Here is a 26,495-nt window from a genome sequence, read left to right as displayed (position 1 = left end):
ACTAAAAAGAATAAAAAAAAATGGGAAAAATTTTTAATAATTAAATTGTTAAAACATTTTTTGATAATTATTAAATATGTAATTAAATATAATAAAATATAAAGTAATGAAAACAAAATTTTTCTATTTTTTAAAAATAACCTTTCGATTTCCCAATTTTCGTAACAAAATATTGAATTTTTGTTTTTTTTTAAAATTAATATCGAATTAAAAAAATGATAATTATAAAAATTTTATTTAAAAAAAAATGTAAACTCTTATAAATATGTAAATTACGATTTAATTTTGTTGTTAAACAAATTTTTTTTTAAATTTAAAAAAACAATTTTTAAAAATAAAAATTTGAATTTAAATTAAAAAAATTTGTGAGGAAAAGAGAAAATTAATTTTTTTTTTGTATATTACAAGAAAAATACTTGTATTTCCTTTTTTTTATACAATATTATTAAAATAAAAACTAACAATATAAAAGAATGTCAATAATAATAATTCTAGTATAAAATGGTGTAAAGCAACTTTACATATCACATCTGGAGTAGGATTTTCTTTTACAAAAAAAAAAGTAAACAGAAAAAACCTAACACGTTCGCATTTTGTTTCGCGATACCGACCGATTGGACTACGAATTCTTTTTTTTTCATATATAATTTTATTTTTTTTTTCTATACAAAATAATGTCAAAAAATTAATTTTTCGAAATTAAAATTAAAAATTAATTTTTCGAAATTAAAATTAAAAATTAATTTTTCGAAATTAATTTTCCAATATTATTTTTAAAAAAATTTTTTATATAAATTAATTTTCTAAAATTAATTTTTTTAAATTAATTAAATTAAGCTTTTAATTAATTTTTTTAATTAATTAAATTAAGCATTTAATTAATTTTTTAAAAAGAATTTTGAAATTCGTAGTCAAAAAGAAAATATATAGTTTTAAAAAATTTACCTAAATATTAACAACACGAGCCAAAATTCATGAAAGACCAAAAAACTTAATAAGTAACAAAATACTTATATTACTTTTTCTTCTAGATTCACAAAATAATAATTTCACTTTTTTCGAGTCTCTTTCGTTTCTAAAATATTACTAAAAACAATTTATTAAAAATTAAATTTAAGATTTTCTTTTTCTTTTTTTTCGTTTTCTTGCGCGTGTTTCAACTGTAAAATAACAATTTCCAAATGTTTTTTTTGCCACGCAAATTAATTTATGAATTAAAAAAATTTCTTTCAAAATATTTTGTATTTAACAAATTAAATTATTTTTTTTGATTTTTATGAGAATAAAAATTATAACAAAAAATTAGAATTAAATACAATTTTTTTTTTTCTCTTTTAAATCCAAAGTTTAGACTAAAGAAAAAATTATTCTAATTTTTTCCATATTTTAATTATCATAAAAAGTTTTTCAAGTAAAAATATTAATAAAAGTATACAAAAAAAAAAAATAATAATAATTAAAATAAATAAAAAGTGAATATATAACAAATATAATAAAAAATATAAAAATAAAACATTTCATATAGATAGCTAAATATAAAAATAAAAATATATATATATATGAATCCTATAAACATTGAAAAAAATCGAAAATATAACATTTTAAAATATAAAAAAATTAATAAAAGAAGAAATTGAAATTTATAAATGTAAAATTAAAGAACTAATTTTGTTTTTAAAAAAATAACTAATTTTTTTTTGCGAATTTTTTTTGGGAATTCTTATTAAACAGCCAAAACAGTAAAAAAAAATTTTTTTTAAGAAAATCTGATTTTCTCTTTTTTTTAAATTAAATAAGATCCCATATATTTCATATAGGATTATTCTCTAACTTGATTTAGATATTATCTCTTTGTTTCATTTCTTTTTTTTTTCTTTTTTTTCTTCAGACAAGATTCTGTAATTTCACAGAAACTGTCCAGTCGGTCGAAAGCATTGTCCATAAATTCAAAGCGTTTCTTTTCTTTTTTGTTTTCAGTTTTTTTTTTTTTTTTTTTTTTTTTTTTCTTCAAGCCCAAGGTTTATTCTTGTTGCATAATTTGCCAAACCAGCCTGGCTCACATAAGCAGGTGTTGTCAGGTTGACACGTTCCATTTCTGCAAGCTCTCGTACAAGCGGAACGTTGAGGTGAACGTCTTCCAATTTCACAATGATCACCTTTAAAACCTGCGGGACATCGACACAAATTGTTGCCTTTACATTTTCCTCCATTTAGACAGGGAATTACACATTTGGCTGTAAAAAAAAGAGAGATTTGGTTTTTATAATACAAATTTGTTGTTTTATTTTGTGTTTCGAATTAGAAAATTATATAATTTTTATTTAATATACTATTTCGTTACAAAGTTGTTCTTTTATTTCTTAATAAGAGCGGAAGAAAAATAAAAAAGTGTATAATAAAATTAGAAACATAATTTTTAAAATAAATTTTTATATAAAATTTACTATATTATTGAATTATTATTATTGAATATTTATTATTTTTTATTATGTTTTTTTTATAATTGAAATTGAAATTGAAATAATTATATAATTTTTTTTTAGATTTAAATACTTACAAAATTCACAATGAAGTCCATAATATCCTTTGGGACATTCACAATTATCTTTTTGAACGCATTTACCTCCGTTTAGGCATTTATCGGAACAAATTCCTACAAAAAAAAAAAAATTATTTTTAATTATAATTATTCTCTTTTTTTTCAGGTGAAAGAATTTTAAAAAATGTTGCGATTTGGACAAAAATCTTTGACTCGTTTAATGAGCAGTGATGCAACACAAACTGCATCAGCAGCAACAAATTCAAGAGCGAGTAATATTGTTGATTCAATTGTTCGTGTCGATCATGCTGGTGAATTGGGAGCTGATCGAATTTACGCTGGACAAATGGCAATATTAGGTAAGATAACTTAGATTTTTGAAATTAAATTCAATTTTTTTTTAATTTTAATTTTCGAATAAGAAATTTTATTTTATTGAACTTTTTTAATGAATAAAAAAACTTTTTTTGCTTACAGTGAATAAAAAAATAAAAAAAAAATTCAAAAAGGGGATAAAACAAGGGTTTGAGGAAAAAAAAAAATTTATGCTACGAAAGGATGAAAATTAACAAAGATTTTAGGGAGAAAATGTTTTAGCTATATAGAGGAATGAGTTCAATTTTAATTTAATTTGTTCTAGGCGGAAAAAAAGGAGAATTTAAAATAACAAAAAATTAAAGAGAAAGAAGAGGATATGATTTATACGTATGCGGATGATGTGGTTTTGTTCTCTATAAGAAAGAGAATAAAATAAAATAGTTTGAGAACTATGTGATGGAAATGGATTTATGAGTGAATGTAGAGAAAACGAAATTACACCGAAAATAATATCTCAAAATGAAAAGAATATTCCGTTCAATAATAATTAATTTTACTTATTTTCAATTTATTTTTTTTTTGTTTTCAATCTAAAAAAAATTTTAATTTAATCTAAAAAATAATTTTTCTTTCTTTATTTGAGAATATTCTGATTAAAAGATTAAATCAATTTTTAACTGAAAATTTAATTAAAATTTAATTTTTTTAATTATTTTAAATAATTTCAATGAAATTCTTTACAAATACAATTATCTTTAAACTATTTTCAATTGAATTATTTTTTAAAAAAGTTTTTCTAAAATTATTTGGATGAAAAAAATTTCAATTCTGTAAAATTTTACAAAATCTTTTGAAATTCAATTATTTCTAAAAATTTCATCTGTAACTGTTGTTCAATTATTATTTTTAATAATTTTAATAATTTCTTTAAAATTTCAATATAACTTTTTAATTATTTTTTTAAATTTATGATTTTTTCTTCTAAAATTGAAATTATTCATCCTCTTAATTAGACAATTTAGTGTCCGTATAGAAGAGGAAAAGATAAGGAATCCTCTTTTAATGAGAACATTTTTTTTCCGTGTCTATTGTTTTGAATTAGAATTGTCACGTGTCAGGGAAAAATCAGAGAATTTTATCAAAAGTACTGGAGAAATAGCAAATTTTTTTTAAACAAACCCTACTAAAAATTAGAATTTTTGAAATTTTCAATTCAAAATTTTGCTTCTAAAAATTATTCTCTATAATTGAAAACCTCTTGAAATATTTCCATTAGGGTGAGGGTAAAAATTTTAAATTCTGATTGAAATTAAATAAAATTTTTTATGTCAATTCAATTTCTGAATTTTTACTTAATTTTCAGTTAAAAAAACTTTTTATTTCATTGAATTTAACAGAATTATTATTTACTAGAATTTTTCATTTAGAATAAGTATTTAAAATAATTTTTTTTCAATTTATCGAAATAATATAATGAATTCTCTTCTAAACGAATTTTCGAATTTGAATTTAAATTATTTACAGAATACGCCAAATTTTGTATTTTACAGAATTTTCATTTGTTCAAATAAATATCGCGAAGAAAAATTTGTCGCGAACTTGAAAAATTAATCAATAATAATTTTGTTAATAACTTTTGATTTATTTCGCGCTCAATTTTTTTGCCATTTGAACTTGGTTTTTAAAACCGTTGGACTTAAATAAAAAAAAAAAAATAAATAAATATTAAAAGTTCCTCTAAATTACATACATTTAGAAGCAGAAAGAAATAAGAATAGTTAGGATATTTTAATTAGTTGGAATTAAAAAAAAAAATTTAATTTGTATTTACATTACAAAAATTTTGATTAGAAATATGGAAAATTTGTTGGGTAAAATAAAATTAACGAGAAATTTTTTTTTTTATGTTTTCAAAAGGAAGATCAAAAGTTGGTCCAACGATTCAACTCATGTGGGATCAGGAAAAGAAACATAGAGCAAAATTTGAGGAATTAATAGTAAAACATCGTGTTAGGCCAACGGCATTGTTGCCAATTTGGAATGTTGCGGGATTTGTCCTCGGCGCTGGAACCGCATTATTGGGAACAAAAGCCGCAATGGCGTGTACCGTGGCCGTTGAGGATGTTATTGTTGAACATTATAACGATCAATTGCGATCGCTAATGGAGAATAAGGAAAATATCGATAAAGAATTATTGGAAACAATACAAAAATTTCGTGACGAAGAACTTGAACATCATGACACTGGATTGGAACATGGCGCTAAACAGGCGCCATTCTATCAAATTCTCACCAATGTTATTAAGACGGGTTGTAAAACTGCAATCGCAATTTCCAAAGTTATTTAAAATCATTTATTATTATTATTATTATTGTTGAGATATTTCCTAGTCATTTTTTTTTATACACTCGGAAAAGAGATTTTTTTTTCTTCGAAAGAAGTGTATTAAATATTATTTTTCATTCTAAAGAGAAAAAAAAATTTATTTACAGAATTTTTATTAACTGTGAGTTTCCACTCTATGTTCCGTCGGTAATGTAGATTTCTAATTTTCGAATTGATAGTTCTGTCAGGTCTCAAGTTATTTTAGGAAGAATTCTTTGGCTACTCCTCAAGTCATTTAAGAAGAAGAAATTATTTTGAAAATAATTTTATAGTAAAAGGAAATTTTTACTAAAATTTTAAATCATGTTGAGTTTAAAAAAAATCTATTTTTACCGACAGTACATAGAATAGAAACTCGAAGTCAATACTGTAAATAAAATACAATATTTAGTATCTATTTTCCGAGTGTACTTAAAATTAATTATATCTGTTAATTAAAATTAATAATTACTTAATTTTTTGCTAAACTAATTAGCTAAATATGTAGAAAAATAATTAATGATATATATATTTGAATACAAATTTTGATAATAAATATCATTTTAAATATGGTAAAGTTGAGAGAATTTTTTTTTAGTGAAATTTTATGTTTTTTTTTCTCTATTTCAATGGAATTTACACATGACAAGTTGAAAGATTAAACAATCAATTGTTTAAACAAGTAAAAGAATTTTGAAAAGTTAAATAACAAAAAGCTAACAAACTAAATAATTTATTGGAAAGATTTCTCAATAAATTAAATTAACTATCGAATTAAAATTTATTATTAATTTTAAATGAAATTATTAATTTTAAATAAAATTATTAATTCTAAATAAAATTATTAATTTTAAATAAAATTAATTATTAATTTTTATTGCTTGATTAAAATTATCAACAAATATTATGATTATTTGAGAACAATTTTTTTTTTTTTTTTTTTTTGAAAGAAATAAATTATTGTTTTTTCTATTTTTGTTTTAAAATAAATTTTTCGGACTTACCGCCTTCACAATAAGGACCCTGAAATCCTGGTGGACAGGAACAAACTCCTGGTGCCGTGCAATTTCCACCGTTCATGCAATTTGGATAACAAAGAGCTTTTTTACAATGTGGAGGACCTAGATAACCATCCGGACAGGGCCCTGGATATTGTTCTGTAAAAAATTATCTTTCTTATTTAAAAAAAAAAAAACTTTTTGGAAATTCAAATTTTTTCTCTATTGTGTTTATTTTGGATTTTGTCAAATTTAAACATATATGAAATTCTTCGTAAAAATTTTAATTAAAATTCAAAAAAAAAAATGAAAGAAAATTATTAAATTTTTTTTATTTTGTTTTGAATATAATTTTAATTAAAAATAATAATTATTAAGTTTTTTTTTGAAAATTATTTTAAAAAGAGAAAAATTAAGTCTTTTTTTAAAATATAATTTTCAAATTTTTTGTTAATTATTTTTTAAAATAAAATTTTCCAAAATTTTATGAAAAATTTGGAAATTAATTCTTTTTTTGTAATTTTAATTATTATAATATTTATTTTTTTTTCGAATTTTAGATTTTTCTAACACAAAATCCATTTTCTGCTCTGAAGAGACGTAATGATTTGATAATGCGAGCGTCAATTTGCGTTTTATGTGATATATTAAAACAATGCTCTTTTTTGTGCAGTCTGCGTTTAATATATAAAATTTTTCATCATATTTTTTTTTTTTTTTTTTTTTTTTCTTCTTTTAATTCACGGAATATTTTTCAAGGCGCAAAGATGTTAATTACGACAGATAATCATTGAAAAATTTTCATTTCTTTTAAAATTCACAAAAAAACTCAATGACACTCGCATTATTTCAAAAGTGTTGAGATAAAATGCGCCTTACATTACATAAAGTGGAACCGATAGTAAAAAAAAAAAGAAAAAAAAAATCCACGAAAAAAAACTAAATGTTAAGTATAATTAAAATTTCATCATTTTTTTTATTATTTGCAATTTTATAATTTTAGTTATTTATTTACATTAAAGAAGAAATTTTAATAAACATTTTTATTAAATAAAATTTTTATTGAATAAAATTTTATATTTAATAAAATTTTAATATAAAATGAAATTTTTATTCAATAAAATGTTTATTTACAAAATTTCTTTTATAGGCCTCGAATTATGCGACTTTTTCTGGATTTTTTTTTTCAAAATTACGATTTTTTTCGACTTATTTTAATAAAATGCGACTTTTTCGACTTTTTTTGACTATTTTTTTCGACTAATTTAATAAAATGCAACTTTTTCTTTTAAAAAAATTTTAAAACAAAATACGTTTTTTTTCTTAGTATAAAATACAATTCTTTTTCAGAATCTTTATTTCAATTATTTAACAAATTTTTAACTAAAATTCTTCACTAAATTAATTATTTTTTAATTATTTTAATGAAATTCTTCGACAAATTCAATTAACTTAAATTTTTTTTTCAATTTAAATTTTTATGAAATTTAATAATTGTTTTGTAATTAAAAAAAAAAATTAGCAAATAAAATTAGCAAAAAATTTTTAATTCAAAATCACTTGAAATTTAATTATTTTCAAAAATTTCAATTTAAAAATGCTTCTAAAATTTAATTATTTCTAAAAATTTTCCATCTAAAATTTTTTGAAATTTAATAATTTCAATTATAACTCAAAATTCAATTATTTTGAATTATTTTTATAATATTCTACGAAAATTCAACTATCTGAAACTATTTTTCAATTAAAAAATTTTTAAATTACTGTATTTTTGTCTGCAATTTTTAATACAATTTTTTAGTGAAATTATCAAAAATTAAAAATTAAAATTCACTTGAAGTTCAATTAATTTCAAAAATTTAAATTGTAAATATTTGAAAATTCAATTACTTTTAAAAAATGTTATCTCAAATTATTTGATACATTATTTTTAGTTACTGTAAAATTTAATTATTGTCTAAAAAACTAATAAATTGAAATTCAATTATTTCTGAAAAATTTCAACTTTAATTCTTCAAAAATTATTATTTAAAATTTTTTTTTTTTTATTTAAAAATCTGTAAAACTTGATTAAAGTATTGCCTGAAATTTTTTTCACCATCAAAACTAAAAATTGTGACAAAATTTTTAATTCGAATAAATTGCTTAAAATCGGACTTGAAAAAATTATAAAAATGGAAATTTAAGAATTTTTTTTAGAAATTTCTCTTAATTAAATAAAATTTTGAAAATTTATCTTACAATTAGTTCGATTCTAAAATATTGGAAATAAATTTTCTTGAATAATATTCATTATAGAATTATTTTCATTACAAAATTAATAAAATGAATTTATTATCTAATAACAGTGATTATTTAAAGTAAAATATTTATTAGCCAATTTAATTTTGTTTTAATAAAAAAATCGACTTTTTCGCTTTTTTTTAAATATAAATCGACTTTTTTTGTGCCTTAAAGTCGATCCGAGGCCTTTCTTTCATAATTTCATTTGTTTTAGTAAAAATAAATGTATGGAAATTATTTAAAAAAAAAAAAAAAAAATCGGCAAAACTTTTATATGAATAGATATATAGAATTAAAAATAGAAGCAAATAAAATTATTTGCAATCTAAAAATCTCTGAACAGTATAAAATTCCAGTTGGAGAAAGAATGAAAAATTCCAGGCAACAAAAGTCACCTAATTAAAATACTTGAGTCGCGAAAAAGCTTCATTAGTGAAATCGACTCACACGAGGAATTCACATTTTTACTTTTTCGTCCGCGTTCCATGAGCAAACAATTGTGTTTGTAATCGAACAAGGAATTGTTAAAGAGTATATATATATATATACAAGAACGGGGTAATTTGGCAATTAAATTGATTAAACCATTTTTTGCGCCTCGTACCAATAAATTTCTAGCTGTCCCGTTTAATTTATTTCTTTCGGCGTGTAATTAATTGAACTAAATAAAAGAGATAAAAAAAAAAGAAAAAATAAATAAATGTTGAAAGATAAAAAAGAGAAAACAAGGGGAGAAAAGTGACTTGAAACTGAACCGATTCGTCTTGTCGTGCCTCATCGAGAAAAGAGGAAGGAAGCGGCGATCTGAGACTCTCTACTTTTAATTAAAATTCCGATTGTTTTAGATCGAAGCATGCAGCAAATTAGTGGCGATTACTGATGATACAAAACTGTATGTATGTGAGTGAAGAGAAGATGTTGGTGATCGTGGGCGCGATTGACGCACTCACCGCGCACGGTGCATTCTTTTCTCAGGCTGAGACAAAGGGGTGTACCGTTCAGGGCTTTCCTCTTGCGTGTCTCTATCATCAGACCAATTCCAAATTGTGCTATTCCCGATGCATTGCCGGAACAAGGTAACATTACGCTGAATTCTGAAAAAATTTCAAAAAAAAAAAAATTTTCCATTTTAGTTGATTTTCTTTTTTCAATTTTCTTTTTATATTTCTACATTCTCAATATTCAAATTTTTATTTTTTAAATTATTTTATTAGAAACTAGCAAAATTAAACGCGCGCAAGAGCGACAAATTGAGTATTCAATTGTTCGTTTGAAAGAAATTAAAGATTAATATTATCAATAATAATTTAATTTATTAGAATATAATGAAAATTATATGTTTACAGGCCTCGGATTATACGACTTTTTCCGACTTTTTTCAAAAATATGACTTTTATCGACTTATTTTAATAAACTGCGATATTTTTTTTTTACATTTGAAAAAAAAATGTAAATAAAATACATTTTTTTAGTATAAAATGTAGATCTTCTTCAATTCAATTATTTAACAAATTTTGAACTAAATTGATTCTGCACTAAATTAATTATTTTTAATAATTTTAATGAAATACATCACAAATTCAATTATATCAAAATTATTTTTCAATTAAAATTTTTATGAAATTTAACAATTGTTTATAATTTAAAAAAAAAATATATCACAATAAAATTGAATTATTTTTTGAAAAATTTCAATTCAAAATAAACTAAAATTCAATTATTACCCGAAATTTTAATTCAAAATCAATTAAAAATCCAATAATTATCGAAAATTTTCAAATTTAAAATTTAATTATTTACCAAATTTTCAATTTAAAATGAAATAAAATTAAATTATTTTCTAAAATTTCTATTCAAAATTAATTATCCAAATTTTCAATCAAAAATGAACTTAAATTAAATTAATATACAAAATTTCAATTAAAATTCAATTATTTCCCAAAATTTTCAATTCAAAATGAACTGAAATTCAATTATTACAAGAAATTTTAATTTAAAATTCAATAATTATCAAAAATTTTCAATTTAAAATTTAATTATTTACCAAATATTCAATTTAAAATGAAATAAAATTCAATTATTTTCTAAAATTTCTATTCAAAATTAATTATTTAAATTTTCAATAAAAAATGAACTTAAATTTAAATAATTAACCTCCATGAAGTTGGCGTCGACGCTCGGCGCCAAAAATTATTTTTCACAGTACCAAAAATGTCAAATTATTTTTTTTATGATTTTCGGTCCAAATTATACCTCTGAGAAATACTTTTCAATGTATTATGTGAACCCAAAACCTTTTTAAAAATGATTTGATATTTTTGGTCCCATGAAAAATTATTTTTCGATGCTGAGCGTCGACGCCAACTTCATGGAGGTAATTATTATCCAAAATTTCAATTAAAATTCAATTATTTCCCAAAATTTTCAATTCAAAATGAACTGAAATTCAATTATTTTCCAAATTTAAAATCAAATAAAATTTCATTATTCTCAAAAATTTGAATTCAAAATTAATTGAATTTTCAATAATTTAAATTTAAAAGCATCTAAAATTTAATTATTTCTAAAATTTTCCATCGAAAAATTTTTTTTTGAAATTTAATAATTTTAATTATAACTCTAAGGAAATTCAATTATTTTTAACTATTTTAATAATATTCTTTGAAAATTCAACTATCTGAAACCATTTTTCAATTAAAAATGATTTTCAAATTTTTGTATTTTGTTCGCATTTTCAAATAAATTTTTAGTGAAATCATCTCAAAATTTTAATTAAAAATCACTTAAAGTTTCAATTAATTTCAAAAATCTCAATTTTAAATCTTTGAAAATTCAATTAAATTTAAAAAAAGTTTTCCAAAAATTGTTTGATAAATTATTTTTAGTTCTGTAAAATTTAATAATTGTTTGAAAATTTAACAATATCTTTTGAAATTTAATTATTTCTAAAAATTTCAACTTTAACCCTTCGAAAAGGATTATTATTAAAAAAAAAAAAAAAAACAATTTTTATTTAAAAATCTGTAAAATATTTTTGTTAAAATAAAAAACAAATTCACTTTTTTTTGGAATATAAATAGACTAAAACGACTTTTTTGTATCTTTAAGTTGATTCGAGGCCTTTGTTTTTATAATTAATATTTAATAGGTATTCGTTGGCCCCTGGTACCTTAAAAATTAATTTTTAAAAATAAATTTTTTTCAAATTACTATCTTGTACGAAATTTCCTGGCTCATATTTTTTCTCATCATAAATTTGTTGTATTTGTATACAATTTTTGAATCAATATACAACTTTAAAAAAAATTTCATTGGTAAACGTTGTGTACTTCAGCTTTGTGAATTGAATTTTCGAATTTGGAATTTTAAAGAAACTTATTCCAAAATTTCGAAACACAATTGTACAACTTTGGCAAAAATGAGAAAAATAATTGTCAAAATTTGACACGTCATAAGATTACTATTAAAAAAAAAACACGTGAAATCAGAAAAGGCCAACTTCAAGTTAGGACAGACCAAGCATTTTATTATTATATATAATTTAATTATAATTTTTAGATGAATTTTTATTTTTCAAATTAAAGAATTTATTTTTATGCGAATATTTACTTGATGCAAAAATTTTTTAGTTTAACGAATTTTTATTTTACAGTCATTTAATTTACATGACTTTTTATTTAAGAGAATTTTAATTTAACAAAATTCTCATTAAAATGAATTTTATGTGATAGGAATTTTTAAATGAGAGAAATTTCAAATTTGCCGAATTTTAAATTTGGCGGAATTTTTAAGACGCCAAATTTTGATTTGTCCGAAATTACAAATTGACTGAACAAACAATAAAATAATCGAGAGAAATATTTTGGCGCAATTTTCAAAATTGCGCCAATCACAATTTTCTGGATAATATTTTTGATTGGTCAATTTTAAAAATTGCGCCAAAATCTTTCTTTCGATTGTTTTTTCGGTCAATTTGTAATTTCGGACAAATCAAAAATCGTACAAATTAAAAATTACGTAAATAAAAATTCGAATCAAATAAAATTCGATTGAATCAAAATTCTGTTGAATAATTAATAATTAAATAATTGAAAACTAATAATTAAATAATTAATAATTAAATAGAGAATACTGAAGGGACCTTTGGACTTTATAATAAATTTATTTATTAATTTTTTTTTGTTTAATTTAAAAAAAAAATGAATATTTACCTTTTGGTTTTTTCGGCACTCGGCCAGTTGTTTTTATTGTAATTGACGGCGTCTTTAATATCATTTCATTATCAGACGTTAATTTAAAAAAATTATAAAAATATTTCTTCATTCCCGATTTCCACGTGAAATTGACATAATTCACTTCATTTGGAATAACGGGCAATTTACTTTCGAATTCCGGTTCCAAAAGATACGACAACACAATTCCTTCCGATATTGCGTAAATTTCCATTTCTAAACCTGCAAAAATAGAAAAAAAAAAATGTTAATTTTATATAATATTAAAATATTTGTAAAGATTTTTTTTATCTATCTATTTTTTTATTTTATATTTTTAAATTTATTTAAATTTTTCTACATTAAAAAATTTTTTCTTAAGGCCATGTTAATGTTGTGAAAAATGTATTATTTTTTTTTTCTATCGAAAGTCGGTAAAGTAGATTTTCAAGTTACCGCATATTTATTGTTTAATATGGAGAACAAAAAATTGTTTCCAATTATAAAGACGAAACAAAAAGGGTTTGGAGTTCTTTTTAATTAATTTTTTTTTTTTGTTTGTTTTAAATTTATTACCTGAATTTTAAATTAATTAAATTTTTTTAATTTCAATAATAATAAATAATAATAGGCAATAATAATTTTTATAAAATAAAAAAAAAACAAAATATTAGTTTTTCTGATAAAATTTGTTTCTAAAAATAAAAGAAAATAGTTTTTGGTAAAAATAAATATGAGTGAAAAAAAAGTTTTAATTGATAATAGTCTTACATTGAAAGCACTCTTGTGAGTCAGGTTGCCTATTAGTAGGCGCTATTTACTTTTTAACTATTAAAACACTGATTTCTAATTATCTAATATTATTATTATTGCTAGCATTATTATTATTATTATTTTTTTTTTTTATGAGAAAAGTGGAAAATCTGCATAACCCTTGGTACCCAAGATAGATAATAATAATAATTATTATGTATAATCATTTTTATTATTATTATTATTATTATTAAATTATTATACTATTATTTCAGAAATTAGTTATTTTATTATCTATTTATTTATTTATTTATTTATTTATTTTTTTTATACATAAAATATTATGAAAATATGTTGGAAATAGGGAGATATAATGTAAAATTAATTTTTTTTTGGAAATAATTTTAAGAATAAAAAATTAGTTTGAGAGAGAGAGAGAGAGAGAGAGAGAGAGAGAATAAAAGAAAACTATCACTGAACGATGTAGTTTACAAAGATATGTGTATTTATTAGAGACAAGGCGAGCCAATCTGTGATATTTTATTAGTTCACTGGCAGCTGTTTGTGGCTTTGAATCATCAATGAGTAAATTACGTTTTATTTTATGACAAAAGGACTATTTTAAATTAACATAAATAGCATCATTTAAAAACGCACATAGACTACCTTTTTTATAACACCCCCCCCCACCCTTTTTTCTCTCCTATGTCTCTTATTCAACGCGGAATTATAAATATTATATTTATACACGCATATATAATATATATGTACCTAATGCTTTTACACAAAAAAAATATTTTTTACTATACTTACTTGCAAAAACCTAAACTGTTAGAAACTTCTGGCAACTTTTGTTTCGGAAATAGAAAATATTACTTCTTAAATAGTAAATTTTACTACGGAAATATAATAATATAATTTTTAATCCAATTTTCTGAGTAAAAGTCACTTAGAATTGCGCAAAAATTTCTGGATTTAGAATTAACTTTGGAAATATAGTAAAAGTTACTTTATTTTTTTTATGTAAATAGAAATTAGATATGAAAAATGATCTTAATTTTCGTATCATTTCTAAAAATGATCCAAATATATAAATTAAATCATCGATAATCTTTAAATTTGAATTATATAGTCCTTTAAATAACTCTCTAAATCTAGAAATTTTACTAATTTAATCAGTACTTTTCATTTTAACTGAAGTTTCAGTTTTTTTTGTAATTTACTAATATAATTAGTGAATATGCAAGCAATAGAAAATAACTTATGTAAATCAGTAATTTGTATCTAACATAACCTTTAAAATTAACTATTAAATCAGTAGATTTTGTGTCCGCCGCCATATATTTATATTACTGATTCAATCAGTAATTGATATTTTACTAATTGAATCAGTAAATTTCTACTAATTAGATAATAATAAATTTCTACTTCTACTTGTCAGTTGCTCAATTCTCGCTATGGCAATTAGTAGATTTCTACTGCTAATAAGTAAAATATGACTATGATTCAGATTTAGAGAGAAAATTCAACTGCGCTGATTTGTTCATTAAATGAATTAGTTTTGACTAATTTTCAATCAAAAATTACTATAATTTTTAATAGAAAACAACTAATTAAATAATGAATTAAAATAATAGTTTAATAACTAAAAGTAAATTTTGTATAAATATAGTAGCAGTATAGTTTTACGGAGAAAAATGGAAAAACGAATAAATTAACTGTTACTACTTTGAAAGTAAAATCGGAACTGACCGCAATTTCTGGCAATTTTTACTCCAAAAATATAGTACACTGAAAAAAAAATTCTGGTTAGGGTATATTTAACATTACTTTCTAGTTATGTTAACCAGAATTCTAGTTGAATTAACTAAAATTCTCGTTAAAATAACCAGAATTCTGGTTAACCTAACCAGAATCAAAATGTTAAATATACCCTAACCAGAATTCTGGTTATTCTAACTAGAATTTTTTTTCAGTGTAAAATTCACTATTTCCATAATAATTCGGAGTAAATTTCACTATTTCTGGAGTAAAAATTGTCAGAAATGCGCAGAAACTGCGCGGACAGTTCCGGTTTCACTAAAGTATAGTAAAAGTTATTTTATTTTCATTTTTCTCCGTGTTTTTTTTTTAGCCTTTTTTTAGTCTACAAATTAGTCATTTTCGACTGAAAATTAGTCAAAACTAATTCATTTAATAAACGAATCAGCGCAGTTGAATTATAGTCGAAAATTGCGACTAATTCAGATTTGGAGAGGAAGTTAATAGAATTATTGTATAATAACTATTTTTAGGGAAAAATTTTAAAAATCCAACCATATTTATTCACTGTAAAAAAAGGAGTTAAATTTCAACTTGCTACAGGATTGCTATAAAAGTCCCACACTGAAAAAAATTCTAGTTAGAATAACCAGAATTCTGGTTAGGGTATATTTAACATTTTGATTCTGGTTAGGTTAACCAGAATTCTGGTTATTTTAACGAGAATTCTAGTTAATTCAACTAGAATTCTGGTTAACATAACTAGAAAGTAATGTTAAATATAGCCTAATCAGAATTTTTTTTTTCAGTGCACTCTATTGGAATTGAAGCGAAGGGAGTTAATTTTATGCTTAGGGAGTTGATTTTAAGAAGTTAGTTTAATTATTAACACCCTTTTGTGTTGATTTTTAACTCGAAAAATTTAACTCCCAACTCCCGGTGCTCTTATCTCCTTAATTTTTTTACAGTGTTAAAATAAGACAAGGATTTAAGGCAAAGATATATAATATAATTTGAAAATTTTGTATATACATATATATATATATACATATCCTTGAACTGAGATATAATACTTGGCACAATTTACGTTAGGGAAGAACATAATTCCACCACACTCTTCTTCATGAAACCACTGCAACATGTTCACTTTTTCACTAACCATTGCCACAGAGAAGGTAGAAAAACGATATTATATACACTCTGAGCCGGCGCGGCACATGCTGCTATCCATTCGGAGATTTGTTTGCAGACGATTATACATGCCTCCATATATATATATATATTGGAATTCCATGAGACCATCAGGCACAAGTACAGAGAGAACAAACTCTTCCTATTGGATATATATATATATATATATATATATATATTCTCTTGTATTTGCAAATCAAATCTCATCGCATTGGTATAGACATATTACTCATTTTTTTTAGTCACTGTCAATATAACGTTAAAAGTGTTGTTTTTTCCTTTCGATAAACATTCGAGTTATTTTCAAAAGGAAATCACTTTTATTTTGCCGCAAATGGATTCGATGAGAATTAGGTACATAAATTACTTTAGTATTACCAAAAAAAAAAACGTAACTCTAAATTTTAGAATATATCTTTTTTTGGTATTTAAGAATATATTTTTCATGCATTTTGTTTTTAAAGTTATATATATATATAGAATAGAGTATCTTACAAGGAGGAAAAAGATTTACCTAGAACAGCGAAATGTTTCACTATATAGTAGCAAAAGTTTAGGAGGGTATATTCTAAATTTTAAATAATAAAATGTAAGGGAAACGTTCTTAAATAGGCGCCAAGAAGATATTCTTAAATTTAGAGTTACGTTTCTTCAGTGTAAGGAATTTTTACTAATTTTTAGTCAGTTCTTTTTTTTTTTTTTTTACTAAAACTTCAGTAAAAATTTTATATATTTGACGATCCACGAGAGAAGGGACCTTACTTCAAAAGAAAATTTTAGGTTATGTTTGTTATTTTTGAAGTGTTCTCTAAATCTGAATTAGTCACTTTCGACTTTTGACTCATTTATTAAAGTTTACTAATTAATAGTGATTTTCGACTTTAGACACATATTTATTAAAGTTTACTAATTAATAGTGATTTTCGACTTTAGACACATATTTATTAAAGTTTACTAATTAAAATAGTAGTCTTACTAAATGAATTAGTAGTTTTCTACTATCAGTGAATTATTTTTGACTAAAAATTAGTTACTAATTCATTTAATGAACGAATCGGCGCAGTTAAATTAGTCAAAAGTAGGACTATATATAATTCAGATTTATAGAGTGGAATTAGTATTTAAATATACTCACAGAGAATCAACTATTAATACAAAACATTTATGTTTAAATCTCCATATTACATTAAAAAAATACAATAAAAACTAATTTTGAATTTGCCTAATTAAAATGAAACGTTTATCAAGGTAAAACTATCACTAAACATAACCTAAAATTTGTTTTCAACGTAACGTCCCTTCTCTCGTAGAGGAGTCACACATTATGCCAAATGTGTATTATGTAAAATTATTATGCCATATTAATATTTGACAGCATAATATGCATTCGTCTCTCTTTTTTATTATTCCTATTAGACGAGAATTTTAAAATTATTTAAAAAACAGGTTTATCAAATCAATGAAAATAATAATCCAAGAATTCATTTTTACTTCAACCGGAAGTAAATTTGGATATATTTATTTCCCTATATGCACATATAATAATATTATAAAAAGTTCAACCCGTTTATATATATATACATATGCAATGTTAATTTCAAATTAGATTCATTATCTGTTAATAGCCTCTTAATTCAGCAAAGGCAAACTGGATAATCGTTGGGGCAATTATCCTCATTTACATATATTGTAATAATGAGGCATATAATTATATAATTACAGGATCTAAGACATTAGAATTATGCTGTGTGCGTATTTAAATATCGAATATTCATATATAAGAAATTAACCTTATTAGAAGATTTTGATAATGCACACAGTGCACTAACAGTTATTGCAATCGAGATAATTCTTATCTTTATATATTACGTATATATATATATACATTCCCAATCCAAAAGAAATTTCTTTAAGACACATCGCACATATCTTGTCATTAATAAAACAGTTCATTGATTTTATTATGAAAACATTTGAAAAAAAAGAGAATGAAAGAAAGAAATAACATTGTCATATAACTCATATTCTTCTATATAAACCGAGATAAATGGCATTAAATTAAATTTATCTTCACTGCCATTTTTATTCTGGGGATTTTGGTTTTTTCTTCTGTGATTAGTGCATTTATTTGCTTGTACTTTAGAAATTTGGAACCGCAATTAATTAATTTGGTTGTATAGTAAATTTGAAACCAACGGATTAGTATTTGGCACTAAAAATTAATATGTGCTTCAAACCGAAAGAACAGTATTTATGATCTTATAAGTATTCGCACGCAAAAAAATCTTCACCTAGAGCGACGATATGTTTCACTAAAACAGCGAAAGTTTTCGCTATTCTAGAGAAATATATCGCTATTCCAGAGAAACTTATCGCTATTCCAGGTGAAAATTTTTTTGCATGTTGCATTCAATTAATTTTAGTGCACATAGTAATATTTCTTAAAGGAATAATTTGGTATAGCACTTCATAGATTTTGGAACCGTTTGAAGAATTCAATTTCACTTTATATATATATATATATATATATATTTTGCCCCAAAATAATTAGTTTTGTTCCATTTTGGTATAACAAAAGATTAATATTTCACTGCACTCAGTAAATTTATTATATGATTAATTTCATTGCACTCCATTAATTTCGTTAAGGACTAATTTCACTGATGCACTTTGTATAAAGTCACCAAAAAGAAATAATTTCCACTTCGTAAATTTATGTCACTAAACGAATTCACCTTCACTAAATTCTCGATAATATATATTTCAAAATATCAGGGCAAAGAATTAAGAAACAAGTGTTCGCGAGGTGTCAGGTTTCGTTGATATCTTCTACCAAAATTAATTGTTCAATAATTGTATTTTGATAATTTAAGAATATATCTAAGTCCTTTCGGGAAAATTTAAGCTAAACTTTCTTATTGAGGGAATAATTTTTTTGACAGTAGCTTTTTGGATAGAATTATAAAATTCCAAGAAAACGATATTCCAGAAACATGAAATAGGATATTTAATTTAGAATCTATTAATATCCTAATATTGTATATCCTCTTTTAGACATTGAATATATCTTTATATATCTAATTGCAGTATAATATAATTTTTTAATGATATTTAAAATATTCCATTTCTATTCTAGTTTAAAAGATAACTGAACATCCCTATAAGGAGATTCTGGAACATCCTTTGCTTTGATGGCTAAAATCGTATGTCAATAAATCTCCAAACAGCATTCGCATATTCTGGATAACCATCTTTTTTGGAAATTAGGATATCCATGCACGGAGAAAAATGGAAATACGAATAAAGTAACTTTTACTATACTTTAAAAGTAAAACCGGAACTGACTGCAATTTCTGACAATTTTTACTCCGAAAATAGTAAAATTTACTATTTCTGGAATAATTTTTACTATCTCAGGAGTAAATTTTACTATTTCTGGAGTAAAAATTGCCAGAAATGCTCAGAAACTGCGGACAGTTCCGGTTTCACTAAAGTAGTAGAAGTTATTTTATTTCCATTTTTCTCCGTGTGGATATCCTAATTTCTGGAAGGTGTTAAATATCCGTTGCTGTAATTTTAACCACGATATTAAAAAACACCGTATACATTGTGTCTCCAAATCGTTAAACTATTAAAAAAAACTGATTATAATTTCAAAAAAGAGACAAAATTTTAATTGAAATCGTTTCCTAACGTAATTGTCTATTAAGAATTCAAAGTGTTGAAAAGGTCAATCAATTCTTCCTGTGTCTTCTTCATATAATAAGAATTGAATGATTGTCACAACCGTTTTTTCGATTACTAAATTCAAAATCATAAGTTATTAAAAAAAAATTGTTTATCCTTTTCTAATTTTTAATCCTTCGAAAAATGGACATAATTTTTTTTTTTTAAATAGAACTACTATAATTTGCAATAATTGGTTCGTTTTTGAAATGTGTCAAGTCTGCCGCGATTGGTCTCGGCGAATGAGACAGAGAGAGAAGGGTGGGGGTGTGAAAAACATCAGGAAGAGAGGGAGGACACTCACCGGAGAACATTTTAATTTGTTGGCGATCGATCCAAAGTGAGATGTCACCGGAGGGCTTGTGATCGTTTCCCGTGCGACGGTGCCTCGCCCTGGTTGAATCGGCCGCGAGGAGCAAAAAGATCGCCGTCGAGGCCAGGGCCGTCACAGCCCACCGCATATTACGAATACACCCGGGCAGGTGTCGGTTACCCTTTGCGTGGCCCTCGTTTCGATTCGCGCCGTGAAATTCGAGATTTAATGGCCGGTTAAGCAGATGGGTGAGAAGGGGTGGGGTGGGGGAGAAAGAAAGGGGGGGATGAGGAGGGCTCTCGTTAACGAGGCGCGCGACGTACCGGTGGACTTTGAAAACAAAAAAATAAAAAAAGATAATAAATAAATAAACCTCAAGGGCTCAGTCGGTAAGGTAGATGAGTGTGTATTTGTCAGATTGGTTCGAGGTCGGTAGTTTACGCGAAAAATTTTTCGATGAGTTCGCGACTAATCGTACTACGGATTTTTAATTTAGAAGCACGCGCGTACGCGCGCTTATGTGTGTGTGTATTTCACACGAGAGAGAGATGGTTGGCTTGACGTGCAACCCGCCTCGCTGGCTGTGGCGAACTAACTGACTGACTGACTGACTGACTCAATGAGAAAAGGCCCTCCGGCCTCTTGTGGTGTGGTTTTTTGCTCCGCTGCTGCGTGTATTCGCCGTTCTCCAGCCTGGTTCTCGCTCCGAGAAGGAGTGAGAGATCCCTATCTCCCGGTCCCAATACACCGGGATAAGGGTGCGTACACAACGGGTCCAGAGGGGGTAACCCCCCACTCTATATATACCCCTCCGGCCGATGAGGAGCAGGGATGGGAATGCCCGGTGCGAATAAACCCGCTCCCTACTTGGGAGCGTCCGTCCGTCCGTTTGCTTATATGTTATGGACCGCGAAGGAGACCGCGAACCGATCTGCACAAGGATTTACAAAGGGGTACCTGTTTCTCGTCTCTTCGCTTTTACTTTTTCGTTTTTTTTTTTTTATTTCTTCTTTTTCTTTTTTCCCGTCTTGTTGTGTTCTATTTCGCGCGCGCGTTATATGGAATTAGATTATGGGGGATAAACGAATTTGCAGAGATGGAGAAAACTAGATTCTCTGGGTGCGCGCCAACTATAATCTTGGGACTGAAATCTAGGATGTAAATGTCTCCACTGAGAAAAAGATTTATTTGGTTCGATGTGTATATAATGCCTTGAAGATTTAGTGGGTTTAAAGGGGTTCCCCTTTTTTTCATTTCATCCAACGCGGGGCATAAATTACGGTTAATCGTTGACGTTCAGTATATATATAGTATTCACTCGGGATTTCGCTATAGAATTTACTTTTAAATGTCACTGGTTCGACTTTTTTAATTATACAAACTGTTGGGTTTTTTTTTTATTTCTTTTTAAATAACGAGACCAATCGCGCGCGTGTTGACTTTAATTATAAAAATGTTTAACAAGAATACGCAATTAGGCGTATAATCGTAAGACGTTAAAAATTAATCCATAATTAAAATTTACATTAATTTTAAGCAATAACTACAAACCGTTTCAATTCTGTCATCTTTTTGAATTTCCGAAATCGAACTAATATGCCCCAGGGAGTAAAATTCGTTTGCCCAAGAGTGTAATGGCGCACTTTTTAAAAAGTGGACCTAATTATTTTTTTGTTTAATGTTATTTATTATTCATCATTAATATAAAACAACCCTTTTTTTTAAAACCGCTTCACTTTTTCTTATATCCTCTTTCGTGTCTATAGTAATCTGAAACAAAAAGAACAATTAAATTAAAAAAACGTGCTTATAATTTGTATAAAGTATAAATAACCGAGTGTGTAAACAAAGTGTTAAACTGAGAAATTTTGTTATAATTATCAATTTAAATACGTTTTTTTAATTTTCCAAAAATCAATAGTCCCATGAAAGAAAGTGCAACTTTGTTTAGTTGATTGGTCGTTAGTCTTCTGACTCTTTTAAAAGTCATTATTTTTTTAAAATCGTGCGACGATCCCATGTCGATCACTTTTTTTCCATATGTATATATACATACTAACACATACACACATATATGTCTGTATGGCTACCACCGTAGATCATTGGACCCTTGAGCGTGACAGGCAGGTTCTACCTGCCCTAGTAGAAAAACGATTTATGTCAGTGGGTGTGTAAACTCTCGGATCCTCATCTCCTCCCTTTGTGCACGTCTAATTATAGAATTATATACTCTCGCAACCTCTACGGTTCTATTACTCTTTATTATTTTCGTATTTATCACTCATCATGCGTATTATTGCAGTTATGTATATTTTTACAGCAATTCTTTTTTGTGGGGGATTTGTAAATTTTGCAGTATCATAAATGAAATTAGAGGAAATTAGTTATTTAATAACAAAACAAATTCATACAAAAAGAAGAAATTAATTTAAGTAAATGTATGTATATAGAAGATGGAAATGGATCATGTCGAACACAGGTGGGTAATACACCCACATGAGGTCTTTTGAACAAGTCCACGTGGATTTAGGATATATCTCGGGTAATTTCGGTATTATGCGGCTGCCGGTACGGATTCTTTTTGCCTTCAACAAGTTTCTATATATATGTTTGTATGTATGTTATAAGGAACCAGTTTTTTAACGTCAACCTTTTGGTCCCGGTCTCCCTTTGGTCTTTGCATTCGACCGCAAAGACTTCTCCGTTGAACGAGAAGAGTAGAGAAATCTTCCCCTGGTGTAGCCTCTGCTCTGTCAGCAATATACAAGAGGAACAGCAGCTACAGCAATATGTATACTATATATACATATGTGTATATAAATATAAAACACACACGGCAGCAGAAAATGCCTTGTTTCTCACGGCACGAGTCTCCTCTCTCGCTGCTATACGTTATTAGGACATACTTTTTTTTAAAAAAAAAGGCCTCTCAGCGACTTCTCGATGATCTCTTCCCGAAAGCAAATCGTTTTTGACACGGTTCTTTCTACCCTGACACCCCCTTTATATCGAGAATCATTTCTTGCACTACTGCTCTTTTTTTTTTTAAATATTTATGAGAATTTGTGTCGACTATTTTATAAAAGCCATTTTTCACCTTATACAATTAAAAAGAGATATTTTTGTGCTGTTCACCCCGAGAAGAAAAAAAAATAAGGAGAAAGAAAAAAAATCAACACAAAAGGGAGAATTGCCCAAACAAGGCGGAGTCTCTATGTCTGCGATGCGAGTCAGAACGGCTCTCTTGAATATATATACATATATACCCTCTTTCTCTGTATATATATATATATATATATATATATATATATATATATATATGATGGAAGAAAAAAAGATGTAAAAATTAACGGATCAAGCGATGAAGAATGAGGGAACAAAAGGTGATGAATTCAGTTTTGTTAATCTCTTAATTTTAAACGTCTTTTTTGGCATTCATTTATCAATTTTATTTTATTTTAATTTTTCCCTCGGGTTGTCGAACCATTGGATACTATTGTTACACTGAGAAAAAAATTTAGTTGATTCAAATAATCGGTTACTTGAATATTATAAAATAAATATTTACTTGGGACAAAATAATTTTTATTTGAATTAAATTGTATTTGGATCAATAATTTCTGTATTTGAAACAAATACTATTTAATTAGCTCAAATAAAAATTATTTGGTTCAAGTAAATATTTATTTGATAATAATCAAGTAACCGAATATTTGAATCAAATAAATTTTTTTTTCAGTGTATACTAATAATACTAATAATAATAATTATTGCTATTATTATTATATTATTATTATTATTATTATTATTATTATTATTAATATTTCAATTATTGTTATTATTATCCCATAAAATCATTGGTTAAAATTTTGATTTGAAAGAATTTTATAAGATATAATTATTTTTTAGACGAATTTTTTCACTTTTCGAATTAGAATTTGATAAAATTTCTCTTTGAACGAATTTTTATTTATCCGAAATTGCAAATGGCCGAACAAACAATCAATTTTGGCGCATTTTTTAAAATTGACCAATCACGATTTTCTTGACAATTTCTGATTGGTCAATTTCAAAAAAACGCGCCGAAATTTTTCTGATGATTGTCTGTTCGAACATTTGCAATTTCGGACAAATAAAAATTCTGCGTTTTAAAAATTTTGTACAATAAAAATTCGTTTAAAGAGAAATTGTGTCAAATTCCAATTCGAAAAATGAAAATTCGTGTAAATAATAATTATATCTAATAAATTTTCTTTCAAAAATCAAAATTCTAACGATTTTTATTGGATAAAATCGTAGGCCCCGATTTTTGTGATTCATTATAATTATTATAATAAGTAATAATAATTATTTTTATTTAGATTTAAGTTTTTTTTTCTAAAATTGTATACATATATTTTCCGTAAACACATTTTTGTACGAAGAAATAAATAATTATATAAATAAATATTTCATTATTGACATTTAATAATAGTAAGGAGAATTTTGTAAAATGAGTACATATTGGATTAAAAAAAAAAAAATATTGAATAATATTTTCTTTTTGTTTAATCTTCCTCACATAACAGACAAAACTTTGTTTTGCAAGAATAGAATGCAAAAATATAGTGAGAATGCATATAATACTTGAAATTCTAAGAATATATTCATTTGGATGAGTTTATTAGCAAAAGAATTATAAATATAACGATGTTAATATTATACGAATACAAAACGAAGTCTTTTTCCTCTAGTAATATAAAAATTGATTAGAAGAAAAGAATAATTCGGAAAAAAAAATTAATTTCCTCTATATATCCTTGAAAATTGGAATTTAAAAAATAAATCCACAAAATAGAATCAATATAGAAAAAAATATTATAATTTTAATGAAATTAAAATTATAAGTCAAGTGCTTATTGTAATTTTCATGTTTTACTTTAATAAATGTGATTTTTATAGAAATAATATGTTAATAAATGCTAGATAACATTTATTTTCGACAGAAAATAAAACATAACCTAAAATGTTACCAATAATAATAATTAAATAATATAGGTAAAATCGTAAAATTCATTTTTGACAAAAAAAATAACCTCAAATTCGTAATTTAAAAAAATTGATTACTTACTTAATTTTCCGTGGTCGTCAGTTTTTCGAATTATATAGCAGAAAAAATTATTCAAAGCTTAATATTATTTTTCAATAAAATAAGTTTCACTTGTAATCACTATTTTACTTATTTAACTTTATCAGTAAAGCGGAATTCTATTCACAATCGAATGACATTTTGTGAACACCAAGGTTCGGAAGGAAAGAGGTAAAATGAAATGCAAGCAGGGTTGAGAACTTCATATACAGTACTAACCCATCTCTGTTCCCCCACCAAAACAAATTTTGTCCACTGAAGTAAAGCTGCTTCTGCAATAATTTTCATTAAAGTTCACTGTGCGTTAATCCAAATGCTTCTGCGTGCATGAAATTGTGTAACAGTGCCCTTAATTAGTAAACTAATTAACTAAATCCAATAAATAATTATGTAATAAGTGAAATTAAAATTATTGACAATTAAAAATTGTTGCGCGCGCTTTTCCTTCCCCCAGCAAAACTTTTTCACATTTCAGAGGTTCTTAGTTGAAAAACCTTTCACTTAACCCATCTCTGGCTGATGCTGAATGTTTTACCGCCACTTTACCACTTTATCATTGCAAAATTTTCCGTTTTGTGTGTATATTTATTTTATTATTTCGTATCGTTTATATTAAATACTTAAAGGCAGAAGCTATTTATCAAACAAAAATATTAATTTCATGTATAATCGTAATAATGCAAGATGTTTATCAAGATGTTATTCTAGACCAAACCATACATCAGTAATACTATTCAGGTATGTCCTAATTCATTATTGTTTATTTTTTTTAATTAATAGTTTTAGAACTGTTATTATTTGTGTAATTTATTGAAAATGTTTTCTGAGTTTGACAATTTCTTTTAATTGAACATAACTTACAAATTTTTGATTTATATATATATATATGAAAATTATATATAGAATGTT

At 24.8% G+C, this 26,495-nt stretch overlaps 2 protein-coding genes across 7 annotated transcripts in view; one reads left to right on the top strand and one right to left on the bottom strand.

Annotated features, from left to right (window-relative positions):
- Positions 1 to 5,799, top strand: part of LOC127281149 (5-demethoxyubiquinone hydroxylase, mitochondrial) — a 28,116-nt gene extending 22,317 nt beyond the window's left edge. For both annotated transcript variants that reach the window (XM_051304688.1, XM_051304686.1), the window contains exons 2-3: positions 2,706 to 2,898; positions 4,775 to 5,799. In XM_051304688.1, coding sequence (XP_051160645.1) covers positions 2,724 to 2,898; positions 4,775 to 5,205 — 606 coding nt within the window. In that variant the 5' untranslated portion in view covers positions 2,706 to 2,723 and the 3' untranslated portion in view covers positions 5,206 to 5,799. The remainder of the gene's footprint in view (positions 1 to 2,705; positions 2,899 to 4,774) is intronic.
- On the bottom strand, positions 1,686 to 25,746 carry LOC127281137 (protein shifted). 5 transcript variants are annotated; one of them, XM_051304669.1, is made up of 6 exons: positions 20,450 to 21,407; positions 12,715 to 12,957; positions 9,499 to 9,597; positions 6,227 to 6,379; positions 2,558 to 2,653; positions 1,686 to 2,234 (listed from the first exon to the last, which is right to left on the bottom strand). In XM_051304669.1, the coding sequence occupies exons 1-6, from the start codon at positions 20,604 to 20,606 to the stop codon at positions 2,008 to 2,010; spliced, it is 975 nt and encodes a 324-aa protein (XP_051160626.1). In that variant the 5' UTR covers positions 20,607 to 21,407; the 3' UTR covers positions 1,686 to 2,007. The 5 variants fall into 5 exon arrangements, with proteins under 5 accessions (XP_051160626.1, XP_051160627.1, XP_051160629.1 ...); XM_051304670.1 differs by lacking the exon at positions 20,450 to 21,407 and adding an exon at positions 25,569 to 25,746 and having other exon boundaries at positions 1,687 to 2,234; positions 9,454 to 9,597; XM_051304672.1 differs by lacking the exon at positions 20,450 to 21,407 and adding an exon at positions 22,010 to 22,218 and having other exon boundaries at positions 1,687 to 2,234; positions 9,454 to 9,597.
- Between the last annotated feature and the right edge of the window lie 749 nt (positions 25,747 to 26,495).

The sequence above is a fragment of the Leptopilina boulardi genome, unplaced genomic scaffold (genome assembly GCF_019393585.1).
Source record: "Leptopilina boulardi isolate dan_hultmark-lab unplaced genomic scaffold, ZJU_Lbou_2.1 LbouV2_266, whole genome shotgun sequence".
Taxonomy (NCBI): domain Eukaryota; kingdom Metazoa; phylum Arthropoda; class Insecta; order Hymenoptera; family Figitidae; genus Leptopilina; species Leptopilina boulardi.
This window is presented reverse-complemented; position numbering and strand designations above follow the sequence as displayed.

What these genes read in the sequence shown, in the direction of transcription:
- LOC127281137 (XM_051304668.1), bottom strand. Translation starts at nt 20,606, where the DNA reads ATGCGGTGGGCTGTGACGGCCCTGGCCTCGACGGCGATCTTTTTGCTC. An exon ending in AGTGCCGAAAAAACCAAAAG is followed by an intron (nt 9,598 to 12,714) that starts GTAAATATTCAT and finishes AAATTTTTTCAG; the next exon opens with AATTCAGCGTAATGTTACCT. An exon ending in AAAAGAATGCACCGTGCGCG is followed by an intron (nt 6,380 to 9,453) that starts GTGAGTGCGTCA and finishes AATTTTTTACAG; the next exon opens with AACAATATCCAGGGCCCTGT.